At 35.1% G+C, this 15,265-nt stretch overlaps 1 protein-coding gene across 1 annotated transcript; it reads right to left on the reverse strand.

Annotated features, from left to right (window-relative positions):
* Positions 1–2,833: 2,833 nt before the first annotated feature.
* Positions 2,834–3,832, reverse strand: LOC103954111 (dehydration-responsive element-binding protein 1E-like). The gene has a single exon (XM_018649125.2). It carries the CDS (start codon positions 3,739–3,741, stop codon positions 3,031–3,033), a length of 711 nt encoding a protein of 236 aa, XP_018504641.2. The 5' UTR covers positions 3,742–3,832; the 3' UTR covers positions 2,834–3,030.
* Positions 3,833–15,265: the final 11,433 nt, after the last annotated feature.

A 15,265-nucleotide genomic window follows, 5' to 3' on the forward strand; every position in this document is an offset into this window, starting at 1 on the left:
TAAATGTTGGAAGGTCTCCATGGGCCGAGTGAAGCCATTTTGTCATCCAAAATAAAATTGGTTTTTATTTTTAATAATATTGAACGAACTTTGTTATTAATTAAATAAATTTGTTTAATTTTATGATATTAGTATAATTTATCTGGTTAAAAATTAAATTACAAAAAAAATTATTTTTTTAATACTATTTACATCTTGCCCAATGACGCAATCTGTCCGCCGAAGTTGTTCTTTTTGTTTTTGTTTTTTTGTTTTTTGTTTTTTTTTTTTTCAGTTAAAGTACCACCAACTCGACGAAATGCTGGTCTGGCAAATTTGACCTTAAAAAATATTTAATTTTTGCATAGAGACATTTTTTCGTTGAGTGAAACGGAGTCCGTTGAGCTTCGCCGGTCAACGTAGACTTACTTGACAAATTTTTGTCGTCATGTTCGTCGGGTAAGGACTCATTGCCCGATGAATATTTGTATCCGTTGACAAATATATCTTACGACGGCTCTTGCGCGACCAAATTTACCCAACAGAAGTATGTCCTCTGAACTTCTTCGTGAAGAATGTTGTCCTTAGGAGATGAATAAGTCTGTTCTTTTGTTTGTCATGAGATTGTAAATAGACGAGTCTCAAAGGCCAACATGATCCTCTCTGGATCCTTTTGGTGAGGATCTTGGAGATCTATAAATCGTGTCCGTTCATCGTATATCGTGCCGTCAGTTTTTGTCAGGTACTATTTGCATTTAAATTTAAATAAAAATATTTAAAATAATTTCTGATTGCACGATGTACGATAAATGGATATTATTTATGAATTCCGGAATCCTCATAAATAGAATTCGGCGCGGATCCGGATTATCTCTAAGGTTATACGTCCTACAACCTTCCGAGGCCTTACTAGCTATAGAAATAAATTTGTCCCCACTTTCATTTTAACACATTACCTAGAAAACTGTACGGGGTTCGTTACTGAATCCTAGTACATCACAAAAGATGGATGGACCACCCTGAAATAAGAGTCTTGATACAATTAAGTGGCTCGTCGAAAAATCCCTTGGCTCTGCTTAAAAGACAGCACAGCTGAAATATTAGAGGTGGGTTCATCTTTTGTTTTGTTGGAAATTTTTTTAGTTTTTTTTTGTTTTGATTTGTCAGAATAAATTTCCAGCCAGAAGACTAAGAAAAAGGATACTTGGATGGGAAGGACTTGGAGCAGCGTAAAAACAAAGTCTTGTGGATTTCATGGGACCTTCTTGTTCCCTTGTGCCTACGTACAACATTGTATTGTAATTGTATTCGTCGAAGTGCTTTTTCAAAAGCACAATAATTTAATATCCAATTACTATTTGATAACAAAACAAAACAAATTCATGATATTTTGAAGTTATTGTCTTGAAATTTTTCTTTTTATTCCTTAATTTAGTAATTTGTATATAAGTGGAAAGCTATAATTGTTGGTGCATAAACAAGTAAAAAGTGATTTTACTCAAATCTATTTTATGTTGTTCTCACCTAGAGAGTGTTGTGGACGCACTACAACATTAGTTGGATATGGTTTTCACATTTAGGGATGTGTTATGTAGTCTCGTATCTACCTACGATGACTTTATGTGGCTACGTCATTCAGCGGTGACCCTTTACAGTTGCTGATACAATCTGTTATATCTATCGTTATGTGACAGCTTTGTATGGTGGCATGTGAAGTCTAATACATGTGGTAGCTGTCTTGTTATATCTATCGTTATGTGACAGCTTTGTATGGTGGTATGTGAAGTCTAATACATGTGGTAGCTGTCTAGAAATTTACTATTGTTGTCTTGCTTGGGCAAATTCACTTCTAGATTATTTTTGTAGTCACTGAAGTATTGTACCAAATTGGGACTAATATATTGTTTTTGAGATAATTAATGAAATCCAAGTCAAACATTGTCAAAAATAATATCTGGAAGGAGAAGGTATATTCCCTTTCTGTTATTGCCCGCCACGTGTGCAAAAACCCCCCAAGCAATACGCGACACGTGTTGGGACATATGACCACACACGCATCATTAAGGAAAGCAACTCGTTAGCTAACCACATACTATTAAAGGGCAAGATATCTCGATCACACATATTTAGATACCTTTGAAGTCAATCAGTCCAAATTTGGTAACATTTTGTACAGTGATCCTAAATATCTAATTCACCAAAAAATATCCTAAATATCTCCGTTCACCAAAAATATCCTAAATTGATCAAATAAAACCCCAAAAATATCCTAAATATCTCACACTAACAGTGTGCTAGTTTTTTTCTTTCTTTTTTTTTTTAAACAAACAGTGAACTAGTTAGTACAATTAAATATCTCATTCACCATAAATATCCTAACTACCTCAAAATACCTTCAAATTTATTAAAAACTAACTATGGTGGTGACGTACGTTTTTAAGCATAGCGGAATGTTTGGTTGCGATGAATTATGATCTGAATTTTTGTTTAATATTTTAACAGAAGATGGAAATGTTTATATTCGTATTTTATTATTAATACAATTCTATCTTTCGTTAAATAAAAGAAAAATGAAAACCTGTATTTGTATGGTGATTTATTTTTTTCGTGGAAATTGTAATTTCATGATGATTTCTATGTTCCCATGAGTTGTAAAAACAAGCTACAAAGAAGAGCGACGCAAGAGCAGACGGAGAAAGTTTTGCAATTCAAATTCCATGAACGGCGCAAGAGCAAAGCAACACATATCCGAAATTTGGAAGCCCTCTGTACGCGCTGAAATATCTGCTAAGATGAATTCGCAATTATCCTCGACATTGGAGTTGTGAAGTAACGCATCGAAACAGGGGGCAAGGGCGGAGAACAAAATATTTCCATTAGACTAAAATGTAACGGAAACCGTCTTACGGACTAGAATTGTCCGCGCAATTGCAAGCCTATACACAACCAACCAACACCATTTTTCCTAGCGGCAAAAATTAAATAAAAAAATTAACGAAAGTGTCCCTTTTTTTGGGCAGCGGACGAAAGTTTCCTCAGGGATAAATGGATTCAAATTGAGAAGCTCCACAGACTGACGTCATCATTGCTTGCCACGTCATCCCAGTTCATGTAGCCCCCTGAAGAGTGAGGTGGAGAGAGCAGAAGCCCTTCCGCCATACTATCCAGCAACCTTGGCATGTCGAACATTTCCTCCTCATCCAAGTAAAACAAGATTCCACTTTCCTCCACGCCTCCACAACCCTTCTCCTCCTCCATTTTCTTGCTCTCCTTCTCATCATCGCCGCTTTCCAACACTCCGCCAAACTCCGCTGGCCGGAACGTCTCCGCAGCCTCCGCAGCCGCCCGTCTGATATCCACTGAATCAATGGATGCCGGAACAGGCAGGCGCCATGCGGAGTCTGCAAAATTGAGGCAGGCAAGCTTCCCTCTAAAGGCCAATGCCGCCACGTCATGCGCCCGAGCTGCCATCTCGGCCGTCGGATAAGTTCCGAGCCATATCCTCGACTTCTTCTTGTTTGGTTCTCTCATTTCGCACACCCACTTGTTGTTGTTCCTCCTCCTCACTCCTCTGTAAACCGGGTGCCTCGTCTCCTTGAAAACTCTCCTCCCCGCTCGCTTCTTTGGCCGGCTGGACGCCAAAATGACCTCCTCGTCGGAGAAGGAAGCCAGCTGGCTTTGAGCCGTGATGCTTGTGTCGTCGGAACTCGATTCAGGCTTTTCGGAGGAATCGGAGAGTTGAGTACTGAAGATCGTATTCATTTTTGTTGTGCTGCGTCGGAGAAATTGAGCTGTGAGTTGAGACTCTGTTTCAGTGCTTCACTTCTTTTTGGAGTTGTAAGTTGAAAATTGGAGAGTGAGTGAGGTGGATTTTATAGCTGTTTATTTTTTTTGTGGATTGCTAAGACTTTTGAGTGGGACCCAGGACCACGCAAGTTGTACACGGAGTGTGAGGAGGCGCCAGGTGGAGAAATGTTGCCCGCATAGGCAAGTTCCGAAGTTCCCACACAAATTATACTAGGCCTACGTAGGTGGAGTAATGTTGCCTGCAACGGTCTAGCGACACGTGGCTGATGAAAACTTGCTAGACTAAGTAATTTTGGTGTTTACCACGTGTCATTTATTTTCCCTTTTTTTTATTGAAATTGGCACGTTAGGATGCGGATGTGTTGTGTGCCAAGTGTGTACCAAGTGTGTGCTGTGGATCCCAGCTAAGTTCATTGCCGCAATATTTTTTCCGGCTTTCTTTTTGCTGTCTCACTGGAGGAAACCGCTTCTCGGATATACATTTACGGGCATTTTGATTAGATGCTTAGTTTTTTTTATTTCTTAGACCCAATCTCTAAGATCTTTTACAATTTTAATTAATTTATTAATTAAGTTCAAATTATACAAGTTTTTTTTATAATTAATTTATTAATTAAATCTAAAATGTAACCAACTCCAAAAAACTTGCAAAAGAAGATCTTGTTAGTTTATGTCCCATTAATTCAATATATATCAAAAAAGAAAATTTTCTACAATAATAATAAAATAAAAGGTTGAACTATCGGTGAAAAAAAGACGATTGTACTTTTTAACAAAAAAGACCATATGATGATATTTTAAACATACCAATGTACTCCAAATAATATTACACATATGGTGTGTGTGTGTGTATTAAAAAATAGCGTACCAGTAATTTTGGTACATTATTGGCAGGGATGTCTATGAGATTTCGATGACATATATATATATATATATATATATATATATATATATATATATATATATATATTAAAAACTAGCGTGCCAATAATTTTAGTACATTATTGGCAGGGATGTCTCTGAGATTTCGATGACATATATATATATATATATATTAAAAAATAGCATACCAATAATTTTGGTACATTATTGGCAAGGCTGTCTTTGAGATTTCGAAGACCCTTTGTGAAATTTGTAAAATGGGCTCTTCTTATAAGACAATCTTCAAAAAAATGAACAATGTATTGATGCTAAAAAGTACTATCGAAACAAACTTTGTGCTTCTCTTTCTTTAACAAAGAACCCATGAATGACTTCGTTTTGAGACTGATCAATCATTCAACTTTTCTTTTTCTTTGGCTCTTCAAGTAGTCAATTTGATATTTTCTAGTAGGTGTCATCTTTTATATCTAAAATAAGATCACAATTAAATTATAGTAAGTATGAACAATGAAACCTGATAATCCACAATGTGTGTGCATCTGGTGATCTTTTGTGACCACTCCCCTCTTTCTGTGACAATGACTTGATTAATTTATGAGTTTTTCCCTAAAAAGTTCAAAAGGAAAAAAGTCATTATAGATGAAAAATACCTAAATCTTCAAATTCCAACTCAAGATATATAAATTAGTAAATATCTTAGTTTAATCGAAGAATGCATCACTCTGATCACTTGAATTGTCTCCGTGATATGAAAATTTATCTTCAATTGAATGAAATTATGAATGAAAAGTACAAAAGAAAAAAATCATTATAGATGAGAAATATCTAAATCTTCAAATTCCAATTCAATATATTAAATAGTAAATATCTTACTTTAATTGAAGTTTGTATCACTCTAATCACTTGAAGCCTCTGTGATAAAAATTTATCTTCAATTACATAAAATTATGAATTAGGGTTTAATATTTGTGAGAAAATGAGTAGTGGAAAAGAGGAGGAGGGAGGGAGGGAGGGAGGGAGGGATTGGGGGGGGGGGGGGGGGGGGGGAGGGGGAGGAGGGGGGTGGAGAAATTTTTAGTTATGACAGGAACACGGGTGGTACATCACGTGTTTTTATGTAAGTGGTGTGAAATTTTATTTTTTAAGTTATTAACCTTTTAACACACATATCCCACAATTTATATAGCGACACATGGTGTACCATTCCGTGTGACAGTCACACTGAAAAATCTCTCGTTTGTGTGGGCATGTAGCCTTGTGGTTTTTGGGATCCACTAACATATATATATATATATATATGTTGCTCTGATTACCATTTTTATATGTTATTCTATATTTAACATTATTTTATATATTATTATATGAGATAGAAAACTATAATGGGGCCCTGGGCCATGGAACTTGTCACACATCCCTAAAGCCAGCTCTGATTATTGGTATGTTATTGGTACATTATTGGTACGCTACATAATTCATATTTATGTACAAATTAGTATTTTGATATGTTATGTAATTTTACGTACCAAGCTACTGGTAGGTTTATATTATCATAATTTTGGTATGTAAAAAGTAAGGTTTTAAAAGATACTAGGCACTAGTCAGACTGCAGGCAGGGACCTAGCACCTGGGTGCTTAGGCGGATTTAAGTAAATTTATTATATATCATATATTGAAGCGATTATTTACACTTTAATAAATAAAATTCAAGTGATTACAAATTTGTAGAAACGTGTAAGACATTTGAAAGACCACACCTCCTAATTTATTTTATTTTTATCAGCATATATACCAACTCCTAATTCCTAAAGCCCCATATTAATCAGGAGTTTAAGATGCAACTGTCTCATTGGATGACAATTACAAAAGACAATAGATGCTAGGTGGCGTAGTCGTATTGGATAACAAAGTACAAAAAAGATAGAAAGTTACTGCTGTCACATGGGGATGAAAAAGAAATAATGAGGCTACCACCTCCTAAACCCTACGCCTTTGTATCATCATCTTCGTTAGAACAGGAGGTTACTTTTCCATCTGTAGATTGAAAACGGAAAAAAAATTCGAACCTAAAATCAAACTTCTTCGACTTTCAACCACGCCCAGACCATCTAGGCCTCTCAACCCGCCTAGACCCTATAGGTGTTTGCCTAATTCCTTCCCTGATTTGCCTCTAGTTTTTGGCTTAATCCGGGCGGCTGACCACTGCATAGCGCCTAGACGGTCACCTAGCCCGATTTTTAGAACACTAGTAAGAAGCTAATAGCAAGTTATGTGTAACCCTAGAACCTATCCATACATTTAATTAGGCATGGGTACATTTTAATTTAGTAAGCATACATTTTAATTCAGTATGTATGCATTTGAATTTGACAATAAATTGTGTTGGAACATGTCAATGTTTATTTTTAAAGAACAATAGTACATTTCAATTCAATCATAATTGAATTTCTAGAGATGAAAATGAAGCATGAAAAATAACCATTATTGACAACAGTTACAGTAGTAACTAAACAAGTTGTCGATGCAAATTTCTGTCATTTCTTACTTTGACGAAAATGCACTTGCAAAACAATCAACACCTTTGATCAAAGACTTAGGCTTCACGCACCTATAAGGTGGGGAATGGGGGGTTAGGCCAATGGATCTCCGATGCCTAAGTTAGTTTCTTTCAAAAAAAAACGTAAATGGTTAGGGCTTTTAGGGGTAGCTAAAGCTTATCGAAATTTGGAAGCATTAGAGCGAAACATAATGGTCATGGATATTAATTTTTCAATAACTTGTTTCACATGAACTTAAAACGCGTAGATTAACCTTATCATAATGGTCTCTCGCCTTACTACTAAGGATATATAGAAAAGGTTGGAGATAGTTACTTTAACCGCCTAAAATTTTCTCCCTTTAATGAAAGGCCCTCATCCTCAACCTATTTCGGAACAACCAATGCATATTTTGCTCCCATCCCCCTATCTCTTAAAGCTTGCTTACTCCCCTTTCCCCTCACTGGTGCTTGCCTAAACAAAATCCGCGCACCGCTCATATCATGCAATAACCATTATTATTATCACTTTCATCACCATGTCACCACCACCGCCTTACCATGACCACCATCCACCCCCACAACCTCCATTGTCACCACGGTCACCACCATCATTGTTATGGGCATAAGCGTTAACAACGTTCACTAACTACCAAAAATCCAAGAACATAGAACCACATGGAGAGCAGGTTCTAATTATTCTTTACAGATTGAGCTTGCCAATTAATCTTTGTAAGCAACTCGCTCAATTGACTAAAAGCATTCTGCCTAACAATCACAATTTTGCATTGATATCCCCTATTGGGCTGCAGACATGTCCTAATCTACAATGCCACAACAAAAAAAGGGAGGAAGCAATACCAAACACACGGAGGTAAACGAAGTTGGCTATAACAACATTAACTTGATTGAAGAAGCCATTACACTAGTACGATAAATTACTTGCACGATAAAGCAAATTCCGTCACGCAATGAGACCTTGCACAACGATGAACATACCTTCGTCGTGCAAGGGTAGTGAACGTTACACAATGGATCACTTAGTCGCGCAAAACCTTTTGCACGACTACAAAATACATGTTCGTCGCACAAAGCCAACAAGAAAAACACGGTTTGTTTTTTTTACAGGAAAACTAATGCGCAATGAAGATTTTCCCATTGTATATTTGTGCGACAAAGTTTTCGTCGCACAAAGCTTCTTCATTTTCTAGGGTAGAATATTCAACGCTCAGGAAACCGAAGAACACTTATGCGACAAAGGCTTCGTCGTAATCTGTAATGTATTTAGTAAGGTCTTTGCGAGACCAAGCCTTTGTTGTTCAAAGGCCTTAGCCTTCCTATAAATATGCGATTCTGCTCTCATTTTTCTTCACAATTATGTTCTCTTTATTCTTCACAATTCTGTTCGTGCTGAAATGGAGGATGCAAACAAGGATGATAACGTGACCAACGCCGACCCGAATGATTTTAGGCAACATTTTCAGTTCGCGCATGCGATTGCTGTAGCTATGAGGAACAATTGTCCTATTGCTGAGTGGCGTTCTCGGAAAGATGTGTCGGAGAATGCAAAGAAGGCAATGACAGATGAATTATTAGTAAGTATACTGATGCATCAATAATTAATTTTGTGAAATTTTTTGTTATATGTTAGAATTAATTATTTGCATATATGTGTAACAGTGTAAGTATACTCTTGATGATGATACGAACGAACAATTGATGAAGTTGATGGAGGATGTGTTGAAGGGAGGTTACAATTGGTGGCGTTATGAAGTCCCGTGGAATGGAGGACCATTGAAATGGTAGTTTTAAATTTATGTTTTGTATGATAATATTTAAATTTAAGGTACTTTTTATAAGTTATGTATTTGGATTTAATTATGTTTTAATTCATGTTTGGTTATTTAAATAATTGAATGGAATATAATACTAATTTATTTAAGGTATTAATTGAATGGAATATAATATAATTTATTTAAGGTATTAATTATTTAGTGTATTAAGTGATTGGAATATAATATCAATTTATTTAAGGTATTAATTATTCAATGTATTAATTGAATGGAATATAATATCAATTTATTTAAGGTAGTAATTATTTTTAGAATACATATTATAACTGAAAATTTGTTGGTAATTATAAAGTTTACATAAACATAGATATCTTTGTTTATGTAAAACTTTATAATTACAATAATTTCGTCGCCAAAACCTTTGCACGACAAAGATGTCGCTATGAAAACTCTTAAGTGACAAAGGTTTTGTCGCTCAAGGGCTTTCAGTTATAGGTCAACGTCTTTGGTGCATCTGAATCAGAGAAATAAATATCGCATTTACTACATGTGTTTGTGCGACAAAGTTTTCGTCGCGCAAAGTCCTTAACCTTCCTATAAATATGTGCTTCTAGTGTCCTTATTCTTCACAATTTGTTTCGAAAACGCTTTGCAATTCTGAAGATTATAATCAGTTTGTTCTTTGAGTGTTGGTATGATGGCTGACAAAAGATGCAAGTTCATCAAAGGCAACGGATGGAGAAGGTTTTGAAAAAGGTTTGTGTTGAAATTTTTGCATTTTGTATAAAATTTTTATTTAGCTTTAGTATTATGAAATTATTTTTTGTTGATAGACAAGAAGAAAAGAGTTGAGATACGAGTCCAACACACTTATGGGGGGGAGCCATTACCAAATCATGGGAACCTAATAACAGGGGTTGTGAAGTCAGATAAGCGCACCAGCTTTTCATTCGACGTAGGAGCAATGGTGCGTACCAAATGTTTGTTGGAAATGTGCCCTAAAGTCAATCATATGATGATACTTTATGAACATTTCACATGTTAAACTAATCTAGTCTAATATAAAGAGCAAAGATTATTGTTTAAAGCCGTCTCATATACATGTTATATGCTTAAATGATAAGTCCAAGGAATATGTAATTGGGAGAATGTGATCTAAAGAAGTTAGATTCATGAGACCATTCTCTTTTGTATACATAACCTAAACGTTCCTGATCATAGGATTGCCAATTGGGCATTGACAGTCCGTTAAGATCAGTACGTGCTATGTCTTCTCTCAGGGAAAGTGACTGGTCTCAAGTCATTGGTGTGACTAACACCAAGACAAGTAAGTAGGTGCTCAATAGAGAATGAGTTTACTGAACGCAATTAACAAGGAGTTCTCATACTTTTGTCACATGAGAACTCATGGTTGAGATAATGCAAAGTGGTCATTTGACCTAATGCATCATAGTTGTCTTGTGGTTAGGCCCTTGATCTTTGACTATGTCAAAGCCACTCCGTCAGAGGGTGTCCACGGCAAGGTTAGGGTTAAGCCACTTAGCCATGGAGACAAGTGAATGCGCAACAAAGGATCTCTAACCTTCGAACTGTTTGAGAGAGAATACTTTATGATATGATTAAGAATATCTGGCTAGAGTATGAATGAGATTTAAGAAGTCGTTCTAAATCACATTTAAGGTAATCATTTAAGTAAATAAATCACATTGGATAGTAGACATGAATAAACCGTCAAACCAAACAATGTGGTCAAGAGTATTGTATTAGAAAAAGATCATGTTCCTTGAGAAGCAATTGCATTCTTATCTTCCAAACATCGACGTTTATAGGGTCCATTTTGCGATGCTTAACAATTGTATGCGTTAATGGAGTACTCATATCAACAACCATAAATCCAAAAGATTGTATCGCTACCATATCCGCACAAGCTGGGCTTTCATACCAGATGATAACAATCTTTAGCTGAAAGAAAGACAAAATTTCTAGGAATGTGCAGAGCTAAGCCCTACTATTGTTGAGTGGTAGCAAATGAGAAAGACATATAGTTTGCTTCGAAAAACATTTATATAAAACTAAACACATACTTGCATAGAGTCAGGAAGTGCAAGGTCCTAAGTCTTTTACAGCCGTCGTAAGGACAACAAAACCTATACTTATAAGTGTTTGACATTATACCTATAGGCGGGACCAGTTGTCGGATGAGCGCCGAGTGGCGAAGCCCGAGTGAAAAGGAGTGATTTGAAAGGTTGGATAGAGCTTGAAAAAGCGCATTTGTCTGAGAACAAGATTCAATCTGGTATATGTGAAACACGTTCCCCAACTCTAAAGTAAAAGTAACGAACCTTATAAAGGTTTGCTTCAGAACAAATACTCTTATACTTCAATCACTCATTTTAATCTAAGAACAACATATGACATAGCAATAGTAGCTCCCATTTTTATTCTATATATGCGAATATATGTTTGTGATGAAACTGACTCTCACTTCTCACTTGAGGGTTGCCATAGACATACTCTTTTCTTCCTCGGTGAATGTTTTTTTTCTTTCCTTTCTTAAGAGACTCCGGACGCCCTTTGTCCTAAGCCCCAGATATCCGGTTACCTTTGTAGATCTCCACCACTTTTGCACTAAGTTACTTACGTTAATGTCTTCAATAGTTTAACATATATTCGGTCGTTCTGGTATGGCCCCATTGATTTTTTTTCGATTGAAGCATCAAGCAACGCAACCTGATTCTACTTGACTAAGCCTCGTGCTTGTCCAAGGAGGGAGTTTGCTTTACCCAACTAGCATGAGGTGAAATATGAATGGTAAAAGGAAGAGTTTCCCATATGTGTCTCAATTTCGTTCATTTTTCCCTCACCCACCGATCAAATCTTAGGGGACTATTCCCCTAGTCAACTACCTACTTCTCTATTTGACCAGTGGATGAGGGAAAGATGAACGAAATTGAGATGTATATGGGACACTCTTCCTTTTACCATTCATATTTTAGCTGATGCTACACCATTAGAAGAGGGGAAGTGAACTACTCATGGTGCAATACACAAAGTGTATTTTTAATGATGGGAAAGAAGGCTCCAAGTCTCAATTCTTAGAAAAGTGTTTTCTGAGAGTTCCACCGTGATATATTGGGAGATAAATATAAGTTCCGAGCAAGCCTTTTCTTAGATAGCTTCATGCCCATTCCAATTAAAGTATTCTACAGACAACTCAACCAAAGTAGGTCTACTTAAGTATCTAAATCTGTTGAATCAATGGATGCCACGACGACGATCGAAGATTGGGAAATAGTTGTAAAAAAGAACCCCTCGACACTTGATCAAATAACTCTGGGAGGTGTACATTCTCAATCCGACATTGTCCCTAAATGAGAGCTTAATGGGATCCCCTAAATCTCTTAATGCAGGTAATTGAAGGGGGTCCTACCAAGAATATTCCAAAGAACCTCCTAAAGCCAAGGCCCGATGAGAAAGGCGAAACCTATTCCTAACAGACTTGAAGGTGAAAGTTAGATGACCAAAAAAAAAAAAGGGATGTCCAGCAGATAAGAGGCAACTCATTTGCCTACTCTGCCAAATAAAGCCGACTCTATCTCAGCTAGAATGAAGATGACTTTGTCTTTGTAGTACTTCGTTTGTCTTGCAACAGGACAAGAATTTGAGGTCATGTTTCCAGATCTAGCCTTGTCCATCTCACCCTGTATTGCCTTGGGCCAATAGAGAATAGAGCATCTTTAATTTCTTCTCCAGACACATTCCTACCTCAGATCAACATGGTCAATGATAGGAAATAATCTAGGTAAATCCATACCATGGAATCAGGATTAAGCTCAAGAAAAAGGTAAAGTATTCCACAACTAAGTTATTGATAGCCTTCTTACATTTACAAGGCTAGTGTTGGCATGTAGGTTTGCGTTGGATGCCTTCTTGGTTTCATCTTGGATCGACATGTGTACGAAATGTAAGGTCTGTTTGCAAATTGAAGGATCCACCTTCAGGTATGCAGGCAACTACTCGGAATCAAGGTAACACCATTGCAGGGCATCTTATTGGCCAAGGTGTATGGAAAAAATATTCTCAAGATATTAAAAAGGAAATAAATCTTGAGACAATGGAGTAAATATCCCTAATTGATTTATATAGAGATCACTTTCTTAAATGGAGTCAATTTTCAGTTGGGAATGTATTAAAAATAGGATTTGGGTAATTAATCCTTATCTTTAATGCTTTGACTTTTCCTTGCCAAAGGCAGGTGAGCTGTGGGCATTCATATTTAGCTGCATAGACCTTCAGGGGTGGTGAACTACACGTGGGAGTATCTGAGGAGCTTGCCCATTTAATGAAGGTAATCTTGTCTTTCTTGACTAAAACTTCACGTGTCGCCTCTAAAATTTTTGGAATTATTTTAGGCTCCACATAGTTCCAAACAATTTTGAATGATACAAAGTTTCATATAATTTAAATATATTGAAATTTCTTAAATAATTTAGATATATGAATAATTATATTCCATCAATTAATCTCAACCATGACTTGATATAACTGAATCCTTAAATTGAGGGAAATATGAGATTTTTTTTTTTTAAATAGCAATAAATTAACTAATATTATTGAGTGCATTTTTGACATAGAAATGATTTTAAAATGGATTTGAAAAACACTTAAATTAGGATTATACATGGAATATAGAGTTTAATCAAAAGGGAAAGCACTTTAATCTTAAGTTGGAAATTCTAAATGACTGAAATTGTAATTGCATTATTTAAAATTTTGTCAATTAGCAATTCCATCCTTGGGATATTAAATAGGTAGAAATTAGACAACGACTGAAATTATAAATTTCATTGTTTGGATAATTCTGAAATTTTGTATTTTCTACACTAATACTTGAAGATATGAAACCATTTCTCAAGGACGTAAAGCAATCCAGACACATCATATGTTCCCATGAGTTTTAAAAACAAGTTACAAAGAAGAGCGACGCAAGAGCAGACGGAAATTTGGAGCCTCTCTCTGCGTGCTGAAATTTCGTCTTAGATGAGTTCACAATTTGTCTCGGCATTGAAATTATAAAACGACGCCTCTCCCGGTGAAAATTGAAGTCAGAAATCTCCGTGCTCAACTTTCACCATTTTTTGCACGCAAAATTTAACGCATCGAAAAACAAGGGAGGGGTCTAGAACAAAATATTTCCCTTAGACTAAAAATGTTAACGGAAACAGTGTTACGGACTAAATTTGCCGGGCAAGCGCATAAACAACCGACACCATTTTTCAAGGTGGCAAAAATTATATAAAAAATGGAGATTTTGGATGCGGTCCCTAGCTATGAATATTTTTTTACTGAAATCTTGTTGGTTTTCAATTTTTGATCCAAGTCTCTGAAATTAATGTGATAATTTATTTCTATATACGTTACTATATTTTTTAAATTAAAATTTGAAATTTATAGTTGTTTATATTAATGGGATTTTAAATAAAAAACCATAATTTGTGGGATTAAAAATATAAATATACTATTGTGTGTGTGTGTGTGTGTGTATATAAACATGGGTACATTAATCAAAATTAACCAAAAAATTATTGTATCAAAACATGGGTACATTCTTCAAAATAAAAATAAATAAAAAAATAAAAAAAGATATTAAGCTTAATAAAATTAGTAAATTTCTTCGATTAAACTTAACATGGATACATTCTCAAATCAAAGAAAAAAGAATGTACCCATATAAGTTTAAAAATGGATTAGAAAAAAATTGAATAAATTTAATATAAAAAAAGGGTACATTTTACATATAACAAATTGGTATATTTAAGAATGAGTACATTTTAAGATTAAAAATTAAAAAAAAAAAATTACATGAATGGTACATATAATTAGCATGGGTACATTTAGCAAAATTAAAAATGGGTACATATAAAAAAACATATGGGTACAAATACAAATAAAACTTTATAAAATATGGGCACAAAAAGTAAAACTAAAAAGAATATGGGTACAAATTAAAACTAAAAAGAAAATTGGTACAAATTAAAAAAGGGTTGCAAATTAAAAATGGGTACAGACTAAAAATAAAAATATATGATAAAAAATTTAGCCATAAATACAAATATACTAATTGTAACAGTTTTAACATTAAATGAATATATTTAGAAATAAAAAATATTTTATTATTGAAATAATTAATGATGTTATTAATAGCAAGGACTTGATCAAAAATTGAAAAAAAAAAAAATTTAATCAATGAAGTGATAAAAGAATGAATGAG

The sequence above is a fragment of a genome, unplaced genomic scaffold, assembly GCF_019419815.1.
Source record: "Pyrus x bretschneideri cultivar Hongxiangsu unplaced genomic scaffold, Pyrus_bretschneideri_v1 Contig3, whole genome shotgun sequence".
Lineage (NCBI taxonomy): Eukaryota > Viridiplantae > Streptophyta > Magnoliopsida > Rosales > Rosaceae > Pyrus > Pyrus x bretschneideri.

Excerpts from the sequence above, each read along its gene's own strand:
- LOC103954111 (XM_018649125.2), bottom strand. The coding sequence starts at position 3,741 with ATGAATACGATCTTCAGTACTCAACTCTCCGATTCCTCCGAAAAGCCT.